At 37.7% G+C, this 14116-nt stretch overlaps 1 protein-coding gene across 1 annotated transcript; it reads left to right on the top strand.

The window, feature by feature from the left end:
- The first annotated feature begins 2269 nt into the window (after positions 1-2269).
- LOC132933242 (uncharacterized) lies at positions 2270-4436 on the top strand. Its single transcript, XM_060999557.1, has 2 exons — positions 2270-2957; positions 3046-4436. The coding sequence occupies exons 1-2, from the start codon at positions 2270-2272 to the stop codon at positions 4434-4436; spliced, it is 2079 nt and encodes a 692-aa protein (XP_060855540.1).
- Positions 4437-14116: the final 9680 nt, after the last annotated feature.

Genomic DNA, 14116 nt, shown 5'->3' with positions numbered 1-14116 from the left:
AAGACTAAAGCGTCCACAGTCCGTATAGAAGGGGAAATGCGATCTGTTCTGGCCGATGTCCCACTCGGGCGTGTATTAGTCGATCTATATGGCCCTCTCCCTCCGGGTTGGAACCAAGTCCGATATATTTTTGTTGTACTAGATAACTTCTCCCGATTTGTCCGTCTATACCCAGTGAAGAAGGCCACCGCTGTCGCGGTAACTAATCGCATGATTGATGATTATATATCCACATACGGTAAACCCCGATGCATCGTATCCGATCACGGTGTACAGTTCCAGAGCAACGTGTGGCAGAATCGGTTGTTAGCCCTCGGTTTACCGCCAACAATGACGTCTGTGTACCATCCCCAGTCCAATCCAGCTGAGAGAGTAATGAGAGAACTCGGACGCATGTTCCGGGCGTACTGCCACGAAAACCATACCGAGTGGCCACGGTACGTATCGTACATTGAATGGGTGTTAAACAACACAGTCCATGAGTCAACAGGCCACACCCCACAAGAGCTTTTTCTTTCCATCGAACAATATAACCCATTCGGAAATGTCGTTTCGTTCCCTCTTCGTCTTCCTCTAGCACAGAGAACTAAACTGACCATGGCACGAGAGATCCAGCTCACCCATTCCGAAAGAAGAAAACACCGCCATGACAAGCAGGGCGTACCCCTATCATTTGTCATCGGTACCCGTGTGTTGGTGAAAACGCATCGCCTAAGTTCATCCGTCGACAAATGTATACAGAAATTCTTCTTGCTATACGAAGGGCCCTACGTGATCACCAGCCGTCGTCAAGACAATGCATATACTCTGGCAGATCCAAACACCAACAGAACTATTGGGACTTACGATATTGTCCACCTCCGTCCGTTCTACGAACCGATCAGGTCACCATTGCAGCAGGCTGAAGTCATTGTTAGCACTCAGGTATCATAAGAACGGATCAAACACATCTCTCGTATGGAATTCCCGTCAATTATTATTACCGATTATTATTTAAGTTTGCTTTCAAACATCGTCATCCATGAAAGCTCTCTCCGATGTATCGAACTTTCATGGGGGGGTTTCTGTGACGTCCAACGCAAACAATATTACCATAATTTATAATTGTACTAGCAGGTACCGTATGAGCGCGAAATGCGACGAGATAGATAAGAAATACTATCCCGCGCGCCTCAGTCTCCGCCGATCCAATACTGCACCACCGTTCCGGCAGTCGCACACACGCTCCCCTCATAGTACCCACGGCCCAGAGTACCGGCCACTCACGTTATCTGTACGTATGTGACCCCCTCCCTCACCTGTAGTGTTCTCTGCCACCAAAGGTCGCAAAGTACGGACCGACACCAGCAAAAGCCACCACTACATTTTTTCCCGTCTGAGCTCCCGGTACCATGAGCGAGTAGCACGCGTTTCGCTGATGCGCCGAAGGGTGGCACAAGACCCACACTAATTTACTGGTAACGTTTTGGGTACATCTTTATTACTATTCTCACCGTGGCCGGTACTTATTTAGGGTATTATTATATTATTATTATTATACTTATTATTATTATGGTACATTATTGTTGTCCTCCCGCCGGTAAACCGCTCCGTCGGAGCCGTGTGGTGAGTAATGTTTATATTTTATATTATTATTATTATTATTAAAATGTATTATTATTATCTTTATAACTTTACTTTGACCGAGTTTTATGCCTTCGGCTTTCTCGGCACCAACTTCAATCCAAAATTTATTCAAATAAACTCATATATATATTTTTTTCCCCAAATTGAGGTGTTATTATTTCACCGTCGGTCACCTGTCCTATTACTAGGTCAAATGTATTCACGTTCTTAAATAATAAAAAAAATCCACGGCACTCCGGCTTTCGGGTCTCGGTCCGTGGTTGGCGACCGTGAAATGTTCGAGGCGGCCACATGACTCTCGAGAACATGACAAACATGATCGAGCAGTCACAGAATTTATGTTCATAAAGTATTAAATTAATCGTACGGATACCTTAGTCCGTTTATATAATTGCGGGTTTTCTGGGGATTGTTCGTTATCGGTTGATAAGATCGAGAGCGACCGATCGCCGCCCGTGCCAGACCAGTTTTACATTTTATATATTTTGTTTGTCATGTGTGCATCATTCCCTTACAGTTTTCAGAAGTGGGATTATGGATCGCGCGTGTGATAATTTTTTTTTACTTATGAATGTTAATGTTAATTTGAATGTTTAATTATTAATTTTGAAAGTACAATAAGTTGATTTAATAAATACGGGAAATGCCGAATACCAATAATACCGTCGGTATGACTACCCGTTCCCGCGCGAATGAACCTAAGAATGATGGCGAACAGGATGAAGGAAATTTGAACGTCATGGGTACTGCACAACAGAACGAAAATGCACAAAGTGCTGTGCGACTAACCGAGAAAAATTCGCAGCACGATATCTTCGCCAATGGAGGGACACTAGGTGAACAAAATAATTCGGAAAAAACTTCGCAAAATGGATCGAACGTCGAGAGCGTGAATGCAGTCGATACGAACGCTATGCTCAATACGCTGATGGTGCAAAATAATATGCTCATGGAGTTATTAAAATTGCAACAGAATAAACCACTCAACGACATAACCATTGCTCCGGATTTAGATAAGTCGATACCGGTTTTCAATGGTCTTAATACTGGTTATCAAGCGTTAGACTGGTTGAGGACTGTGAATGGAGTTGCCAATTTACATCGGTGGCCCGATAATTTTAAGTTACAATCCGTACGAGCAAACTTAGATGGTGCAGCCCGACATTGGTATGCGTCACGCGACATCGAAAACTGGCCGGATTTCGAAAGACAATTTCACAAAACATTTGTTGGTACCGTTATGACCGGTGACCGGTGGAAAGAAATGTCCCGTCGTGTTCAAGTTCGAAATGAAAACATCCACGAGTACTTCCACGAAAAAGTACATCTTTGTAAGATAATTGGAATGTCTTTCCATGAAATGAAGATACAAATATTAGAAGGCTTATATTCTAAAGATTTGTGTGTCTACTTATTAAGTCGTAATCACAGAGACGAAGACGAATAATTCGTTAAGCGACGTAGTCGAATATGGACGCTTGGATGCGTCACGTTCGAGTCGCATTCGTCATACAATTATCGATGCTAAGGAAAAGGACACGTACAAAACAGGTGTAACGCGATCAACTGTTGTAGCTACACCGAAGAAAGATCAGACAAAAACTGTAACAACCGGAACACTAACTACGCGCTCGTGTTATAATTGTGGCTCGAAAGACCACATTTCGCCGCAATGTCCAAAGCCGAGAAGGGAGAAGGGCGCGTGCTACGAATGCGCGGCGACAGATCATCAAATAGGAACCTGCCCTACACGTAAGAAACGATTCGGTGATGACGGAAAATCGAGGTCGGCTGGGCTGATGAATATTGACGTGGAGGGCGACAGTGGGCCAACAGACGAGTACCCGATGCCGTATGAAGTTCGGTGCAAATACAATGTACCAGTGGAGGGAGAGGAGTGTCATGTCAGATTCAACGCGGTGGTCGACACAGGAAGTCCGGTAAGCTTACTTAAACGCGATTTTGTTCCGAATAATAATTTTGTACTTAAATCCGCGGACGGTTGTAATTTTTCGGGAATTAATGGCGCGAAAGTCGAGGTATTGGGTATTTTTGAAACAAAAGTATTGGTAAATAATAATATGATGAATGTTACGTTTTATATTGTATCAAACAATACTATGAGTGCAAGTGCGATTTTGGGTAGAGACCTTTTAACAAAACCGGGATATAAAGTCGAGTTTATAAATAATGAGGTAAACATAATTAAGGTGAACGAGAATGAGACCGTGAAAGAGACAGTCGATAATTGGAACGAAATATTATGTATTGATTTTAACTCAGACGTAAACGTGGGTACAGATACTGTGAACGTAAATCCCGATTTAGACTGTGATGTAAATGATAAATTTATTAAAATTTATAACGTTGAATACCTAGCGCGAATAAATGTAGAACCACATAGTGATAATAATTGCAATTTTGAAATGAAAATAGTGTTGAAACACGAACAACCTATATCTTTTAGGTCGAGAAGGTTGTCGTATAGCGAGCAAGGTAGTTTGCGTAATATTATCGACGAATTGTTATCCGAAAACATAATAAGACCAAGTAATAGCCCCTATAGTAGTCCGATTGTATTAGTGAAAAAAAAAAATAAAAGTTACAGGCTGTGTGTTGATTATCGAGAGCTTAACAAAATTACAGTTAAAGATAATTTCCCGGCGCCTTTAATAGATGATCAATTAGACCGTTTAAAAGGAAAAAAAAATATTTACTTCGTTAGATTTGAAAAATGGTTTTCATCATGTACGCATGAACGAAGCTTCTATTCCATATACGTCATTTGTCACGCCTATAGGGCAATATGAATACTTGAGAATGCCGTTTGGGTTGTCAAATTCACCTCGAGTTTTTAATCGGTATATTCAATTTATATTCCATGACCTAATTTGTCGGGGAAACTGCTTGTGTATTTAAACGACATGTTGATAGCAACACAGACTTTCCCTGAACATTTTAAAATATTAAGTGAGGTTTTCCGTATAGCTGCAAAACACAAGTTACGTTTTAATTTTGACAAATGTTCGTTTGGATATTATGAAGTAGAATACCTCGGTTATATAGTAAATGAGCATGGTATACGGGCTAGTACGAAACACGTCGACGCGATGCTTAATTACCCGGTCCCGAAAAACCAAAAACAGGTCAGGCAGTTTTTAGGATTAGCTAGTTATTTTCGACGTTTCATTTGTAATTTTTCGGTAATAGCTAAACCATTATATGACCTTGTAAAAAAAAATGTCGATTTTATTTTCGGTGAGCAAGAACAGGAAGCGTTCAAATACTTAAGTTCAGTACTAACAAAGACACCCGTATTAGCTATATATTCCCCCACAGCGGAAACTGAGTTGCATTGCGACGCGAGTTTGTCTGGTTTCGGTGCAATATTGCTTCAAAAACAGTCTGACAATAAATTTAAACCCGTGTTTTATTTTAGCCAACGCACATCTCCGGTTGAATCGAAGTATCATAGCTTCGAGCTAGAATGCCTGGCGGTCGTATATGCGATAAAACGTTTTCATGTATATCTATACGGCATATCTTTTAAAGTAATGACGGATTGCGATAGCTTCAGGTTAACGTTAAATAAACAGGATGTAAATACTCGAATTTCCAGGTGGGCTCTATTTTTACAAAATTACGATTTCAGTATTTTTCACCGTCCGAATAGAAATATGCAACACGTCGATGCATTCAGCCGTTGTCACGCGATTCTCGTGTTGGAATCGAATACGTTTGAACAAACACTCGCCGTTCGACAAAGTACAGACGACGATATTGTACAAATTAAAAATAAATTACTAACAAGCGATAATAAATTTTATGAATTACGTAATGGGTTGGTTTATCGCAAAGAAAACAAGCGCATTAGATTTTACGTTCCGAAAACAATGGAGAATAATGTGATACGTACATGTCACGACGATATGGCCCACGTAGGTTTGCTAAAAGTTATTGAGAACATATCTCGCGTGTATTGGTTTCCCGATATGAAGAATAAAGTACGACGTTATTTAGATAACTGTTTAAAATGTATTGAGTTCTCTAGACCTAGTGGTAAAAAAGAAGGTTTTCTTTTCAGTATTCCGAAAGGTGATAAACCATTTGTTATCTTACACATAGACCATTTAGGCCCGTTAGAGAAAACCAGTTATAAAAATAAATTCATTTTAGTGGTAATCGATGCGTTCAGTAAATTCGTACGCCTTTACCCGTGCCGTACGACCAAAACCGATGAAGTGATTAAACATTTGCGTAGTTATTTCCAAACTTACTCCAAACCTCGTCAGATAGTTAGTGATCGGGGTACGTCTTTTACGGAGTTTTTAAAAAACAAATCAGTAAAACTGACGTTAGTTGCAACAGGCACGCCTAGAGCCAACGGTCAAGTAGAGATAGTGAATAAGTCTATAATAGTACCAATGCTGGCTAAGTTAACGGAGTTAACGAGTAGGTGGGATCGAGTGTTACATAAGGTAGAATTCGCTATCAATAACACGGCGCACAGCTCCACAGGCCAAAGCCCTAGCATGTTATTGTTTGGTGTACACCAGGTAGGTGAAATTAACGACGAGATACGGAGAATATTAGAAAATAATGTGACCGATAACCCGCGCGAAATGGAGGTTCTGAGAACTAAGGCAGCAGAACGGATAATTAAGTCACAGAAATCGAATGAAATACAGTATAATTCAAAACGTAAGGAACCGACGATTTACAAGGAAAACGACTATGTAATGATAAAAAACGTAGATGTGACATTAGGACACAATAAAAAGTTAATACCGAAATTCCGGGGACCTTACGTAATAAGGAAAGTGCTAGACCGGGATAGATACATAGTAAGTGATATAGAGGGGTTCCAATTAACTCAGCGTCCGTACGAAGGTATCGTTGGACCGGACCGCATGAAAATGTGGATCCGTTTTTAAAAAAAAGTTATTTATTATTATGCTGCTAAATAGGTGCATTTGGTTATTATTATTAGTATTATTATTATTATTATTTTTTTTTTTTCTTTTCATTCACCACAAGTATAGATGTCAATTGATTTATTATTATGATTATTTTGCTTATTTTCTATTTACATGTAAACTTTATATTATATGAATTTATCTATAAAATATGTAATATTCATTGATGTATGTTTAATGTAACTTCAATATTGTATAATGTTCCGCGATACGCCGCATAAGCGTTACATACTATGTTTATTTATTTATTATTTTTATTTTTGTTACTTTTCATATGTTTTCCCTCATAGTTATGTGGTACGAGGTTAAGATTGCCATTATCAGTGTTAAAACTTAAGTTACTGTATATAAAAAAAAATTTTTGTTCGAGACGAACAAAGGTCAGAATGGCCGAACTGTAAGAATTTATGTTCATAAAGTATTAAATTAATCGTACGGATACCTTAGTCCGTTTATATAATTGCGGGTTTTCTGGGGATTGTTCGTTATCGGTTGATAAGATCGAGAGCGACCGATCGCCGCCCGTGCCAGACCAGTTTTACATTTTATATATTTTGTTTGTCATGTGTGCATCATTCCCTTACAAAAGTATCAAAGTTATAGCAAGTTTGTCATATTCCACCTATAATAGATTAATATAATCTATTGATACAAAATCCTAACCTAACCTAACCGTGCTAAAATCAGATAAATAAAAAAAACTAAATTTAACCATTTGTAAATTAGACTATCTTTTTCCCAGAGGTCTAATCTACACACAAACATTAATTTATCTATACTAATCATAGATAATATATAATGGATAGGCCATCAGCCTTCTCCGTGCGTTCCCAAATGATAAGCTATGGGGTAATACATTTTTTATCCCATGAGCAAATCATTTTTCTTTTTTATTTAAATTTAAAATAAAATTATTATTTTAGCCAGTAGGTGCTTTTATTATTGTTAAATGGTAATTAATTAATTAATTACGATAAGTTCATAATATAGTGTAATATTAAATGTAAGAAAATATAAATATAATAATATTTATTTGATAACAATTGTTGGTAGATAGTGATAAGTCAAAATGGTAACCCGTTGGTTACTACTGGTAACAATGGTATAGATGGGGCATATACCGAAACTTCGGGAACGCTGCCCCATGGGTGTTTAGTATAGGGATGGCCTATCCATTATATATTATCTATGATACTAATATATATAAAATGATAGCGTTTGTTTGTATGTTCGGGATAAACTCCGGAACTACTTATTCAATCGTCGTGCAGTTTTTTTCAAATTAAATAGGACAGAGAAGGTTTTAGGCATAAATTTAGTCCGATAAAGAATATCATTGTATAAGAAAAACGATTCTGAGCTAAAACTTGATCATATTATTGTGAATGAAGTAATTTATATTGAAATTATATTGTATAATGATTAATAATCGTTATAGTTTATACCATCAATGAAAAAAATAAAATAAACTCGGTGAAATTAATTTTATAGTTGGTTTAAATAGTTTGATAGTTCAAATTGTTTTAAAAAAAAAATTTAGATACAAAACCATAAAATATGCAACATAAAAATTAAATTAGTTGATTCAGTTGAACATGAATCAAATTTGTATCCAAGTCAGCATTAAACTGAATAAATAGAAATAAAAAATGGAATTTCATAAACATCCAAACCCTAAATATAATTATTATAATAATTAATTTTTCTACTCACTATAGTCATCTTTTTCTTTTTGATTAAGTCCAGTCCAGTTTTCGTTCATACTTTCGGCTACCGCAACCCATTCTTGTGTTTTTTTGTCTCTGAGTCTATATTCTTCACTGGATGTGTCCCAAATTGCAAAATGCATGGTCTATTTTGTATTTTGGCTATTAATCTTTCACAATCGATAGCCATATTATTTATATTTTTGACCATGTGCCCATGTTGACGGAAAGACAGACAAAACAGTAATAATTCAGTTTTACAAAATAAATGCCCTTCTCGTACCCCGAAGACAACTAATAATAATAATATATCACTATTTTTAATTTTAGCCATGATGTTGGCGGAAAGACACGTTATACTATTATAATTTAGTTAACAATTTTATATATTATGTATTAATATTTAATATATATAAATACTTTTTTCGTACCCGGTGAAATAATATAATATTATGTTTACGATATTTAAGATTTTACAATAATATTGTATTTAAATACCGTACTATAGTAATAATCGCTGCGAAATTCGTTGAACCAAAATACCCGTATAGCGGCTATCATTAAAGCTGGTTACACACGGAGCAATTCGAACGCGCGCCTACGCGATTTTCAAATCACGGCAAATATAAAAACGCGTATGCATACGCTTACACACGAGCGTTTAAATCGCGTCCCCACTAGTAGGGTGAAAAGGCCGACTCCGGATACCCCCCGCTTCACCAACCCCCCCCCCCCCCCGTCTATACCAACCCACCCTGACCCACCCTGACCCACCCTGACCCACCCCGACCCACCCTAACCCACCCCACCCCGCCCATACCTCGGTGACGTTGATCGCGGTGAATATCCCTCCACCTCACCGCCTACCAACACATACGTCATCACCACCCCACCCCGCCCGTACCTCGGTGACGTTGATCGCGGTGGATAACCCCCCGGTTCACCGCCCATCTATACCATGTTACCACGCGTCATAACCGCCCCACCCCCGCCCATACCACGGTGACGTTGTAATTTCCCTGTATTATACAAATATTTAAATTATATATATAATTTTTGTAGGTAATGTGTAAGTACTGTAAGTATTACAATAATTGTATAAAATAATAATTATTCAGATTATAGTAAATATCATATTACGTATATACCTATTATTATATTATAATATTTCAAGAAAAAAAAAAGAAATTCGCTGTGCTGTGTAGTAGGTGTGTCTATAGTGGATCTCGGTCATAGGGTAGATCAGTTAAATTTGAATGCAATGATGTTGGAACCATTGTATAAGAAAAAGGATCCTGAACAGATATTATCTGTCAGCAAATATTTAACATATTTTTTATATACTGTATTAAATTTTAAAGATTTTTTGTCAACCATATTTTTTTTCTACCAACACTTCTAGGACATATTTTAATAATCTGAAAAAATATGTTAATTTGATGTTACCTTTTTTTTTACCCTGGCAGAAATATTGAGAGCTATTGTCATGATCTCCAAAAACATGATTCGGTCCATTAATGACGTCCATTTTCAGTCGTGCCAATTTTTCTTCGTAAGAAATAATTCCAGTTTCATTTTTCCTGAACCTTATAGCTTCAGTAACAGCATACCTAAGTCTCAGTAAATTGTTTTGTAATAATTTCCTAAAACATCCTGGTATGGGATCACCGTTGGAATTTTTTCTTTTATTTGCAATGTCTCTTAGCTTATTAATGTAATTTCTTAATATATGATTGGTACATTCAATCTTTTTAATCATAATATCCGATCCATATGGTTTCGCAATACGCAATCGTTTTAGAACACTACTATCGCCGTCGCCTGTAAATTTAAAACAATTTAATTGGTACATTATATTATGATCAAAGTACGTAACCTACATCAATGAATTACAAATATTTAAAATTATTTTGAATAAAAAGTGTACAATTGATTCATCACAATTGATCATTACAGACAGAAAAAAACAAACACATTATTGTAAAGTAAATACATTCATTCATTACACTATAGGAATCTAAAATGATAATTATATTTAAAATGTTATCAGAAGTATTTTGTTGTACTTATTATTTAAAAATATTATTTACCAATTAACTGCGAATAAATTAGACCATGCATTGTTAAACTTTGCTTGAATCCATCAACAATTATGTCTGCTTCCATGGCTGTTGATGGAGAATTCCAATTTTTATAACATAAATGATTGATTTCATTGCCATTTTTTTTTGATGCGTTGCACACACAACAATATTTATTTCGGACTCCTATATACAGTATTTTTTTGGTTCTTGCTCCAACAATACAAGCCTGTAAATTCAATTTTACGCAATTATTTTGATAATAAATAAAGTTAGACTTATATTAATTTAAAATACGATTAATACATGCTAAACTATTTGAAATTATATTTCGTTCTGAATTACTTTTTACGCATTTAATTAGTAATCCTAAACTCCTATTATTTTTCTTAATAAAGAACGGGCTTTATTATAATTAGTATTTATGTATGACATTTTGTTGTTGCACTTTTAGGTATGCATAGAGTTAATATTTTTTTCTGAATTTTATACGAATTAATTAAAATTTAAAAATAAATGAAACATTTTATAACATAATTTGAATTTTGTATACAATGAAGTATATTTCTTATTAGGTATTATAATCATAAATTAATTCTTAAACTTACTACTCCCGACAATGCATTGTAATTAGTTCTGTACGAACGCTTGCTCCATGCCCCATCTGCAATCACTGCAATTTTCGGACGACCTTTTAGATCTAAATCACCGTTTTCGATCGCTAATCTTTTTTCTTCTTGCCCTGCTAATTCCATTTCTTTCCAGGCTATGTCATGAACATACATAAAAATTTTCGAATGAAGTTCTTGATATAATCGGTTGGACATATTTGGCATATTTAATGTTGCAGAAAATTCGTCGAGTTGGCTGTACCCTTGACCAGCATTTACAGTAGCACTTACTATTGCCATGTTAATGTTAACATTTTCGCCTTTAACATTTTCACTATCTATTTGTTCTTTTAAACCACACACTTTACAATTAAACTGAAATGTACTGTAGTATCCCTTTCTATTTTCTCTCACAAACTCTAAATCTCTAAATGAACAATCAAATCCCAAGTGTTGTATAGACTGTAAAGATTGAAAAATATGTTTGAGATCTACAATACGTCTGCCCTCTAATTTTGCCCATTGGTCATCATTACACAACTCGTCATTTTCATGCTGTTTTTGAGGAGTTAAGAGTACTGATGTCACATTATTTTGGGAATTATCTTCCGGTATAATTTGTGAATTTGTTGTATTCGAAGAAGTTGATGGCGTTTGACCAATACAATTTACCTACAACAATTTATAACTTTATAAAATATTGATTGAATAAAAAATGTCGATACGTGGCTATAGTTCTGCTGTACAGTAGGTTATAAGTTAGTTATTTTAGTGAAAGGTATTCAATTTTAATTCAATGATATAATATCATTGTATATTAAAACAATTCTAAGCGGAGACGGTTTGTCGGCCAATTTGTATTACCAATTTTTACCTATTTATTTTACTATTAGGCTTTGTCTGTATAAGAAATAAATAGGGCTCAGATTTAAATGCTCTAAAAATATAAAAAAAATCTCTTTAAAAAAAAATGCGTTTATGACCTAAAAACTCTAAAAAATGCGTCTAACTCCATAATTAAATGAAAAAATTAAGCACACTATTTACTTTTAAATAATGGTAAAATTTTGTAAGTGTTCCTCAACCACGTTTTTGGGACAAATGATTCGCTCCAATTTGTATAACCTATTATTTTGACTTTTGTTAAGTTTGGTGCCAATAAATTGGGTATGAGAAATTAGTGGGAGTAGGGTGAAAAGGCCGACTCCGGATACCCCCCGCTTCACCACCCCCCCGTCTATACCAACCCACCCTGACCCACCCTGACCCACCCTGACCCACCCCACCCCGCCCATACCTCGGTGACGTTGATCGCGGTGAATATCCCTCCACCTCACCGTCTACCAACACATACGTCATCACCACCCCCACCCCGCCCGTACCTCGGTGACGTTGATCGCGGTGGATAACCCCCCGGTTCACCGCCCATCTATACCATGTTACCACGCGTCATAACCGCCCCACCCCCGCCCATACCACGGTGACGTTGACCCACCCAGACCCACCCTCACCCACCCCACCCCGCCCATGCCTCGGTGACGTTGATCGCTGTGGATTACCCCCCGCTTCACCGCCCATCAATACCATGTTACCACGCGTCATAACCGCCCCACCCCCGCCCATACCACGATGACGTTGACCCACCCAGACCAGCCCGAACCACAACCCCCTCCACCAACCCCGCCTATACCAACCCACCCTGACCCACCCCACTCCGCTCATGACTCGGTAACGTTGATCGCGGTGGATAGCCCCCCGCCTCACCTCCTGCCTGTCATACGTCATCACCGCTTCACCCCGTCCATGCCTCAGTAACGTTGATCGCGGTGGATAACCCCCCGTCTCACCGCCTACCAACACATACGTCATCACCGCCCCACCCCCGCCCATACCACGGTGACGTTGACCCACCCAGACCCACCCGAACCACCACCCCCTCCACCAACCCCGCCTATAACAACCCACCCTGACCCACCCCACCCCGCTCATGCCTCGGTAACGTTGATCGCGGTGAATAGCCCTCCGCCTCACCTCCTACCAATACATACGCCATCACCACCCCACTCCGCCCGTACCTCGGTAGCGTTGATCGCGGTGGATAACCCCCCGCCTCACCCCGACACATCACCACACCACCCGCCCATTAGACGCTCACCGCGCGGCGGCCGCCCCGTCCGTGGCGCGCTCTGTCCGTCACGCGGACGGACTCATCGGCCGACGTCCGCTCGACCCGTATATCACCGACGGTGGCGCCATCTATCCGATAATCGGGTGGACGCGGTTTTTTGAATTTTATCATATTATATTTCAATATTACCATGTTAAAACGTTACCCCCCACCACTTATGCTGTACGCCGCGAATAGATTAAGTTTAAATAATTGTTGACAACCCCCCGCTCCACCTCCTACCTATACCTACGTCATGACCACCCCACCCCACTTATACATCGGTAACGTGGGTCATTTTATCATATATATATATATATATACATACATACATACATACATACATACTTACATATCAATAAAACGCATCATTAGCATACGCTACATAGGTATATTTATACATATAAATATGATATAACCATACACATACAAACTATAATATACTATCAAACACCATACAGTACTCATCAGTTTTCATTCTGAACTTATATAATAATATTTACAACACACACAAGCTTAACATATATATTATATACCTTATCATACATATAAGCATGCATGCATAGATACATACATTCTTATCACATCACACACACACATACATACACACGATTCCAGTATTCCATATAGTATACAAACAAGTCGCCCAGTCCTTTATTCATTCAACTACATATGAACGCTCATACACATACATACATACATACATAAATACATACAAAAATAGTATACAGTTTTCTTATTATATAATTACATACGAAAAAACTAATCGCTAAATCAAACGTTGTACACCAGAGTGTATCTCAAACACACACATACATAAACTTGTAATAATTTTTATTTTTCAAAATATACACGTAAAATATAGAGATATTTATTTGCATTCACACATTCCTCACTCATATACACATAGGCTAGTTCATACATATTTATATACTTGCATATTATATAC

This window comes from Metopolophium dirhodum, chromosome 1 (assembly GCF_019925205.1).
Source record: "Metopolophium dirhodum isolate CAU chromosome 1, ASM1992520v1, whole genome shotgun sequence".
NCBI lineage: Eukaryota > Metazoa > Arthropoda > Insecta > Hemiptera > Aphididae > Metopolophium > Metopolophium dirhodum.
This window is presented reverse-complemented; position numbering and strand designations above follow the sequence as displayed.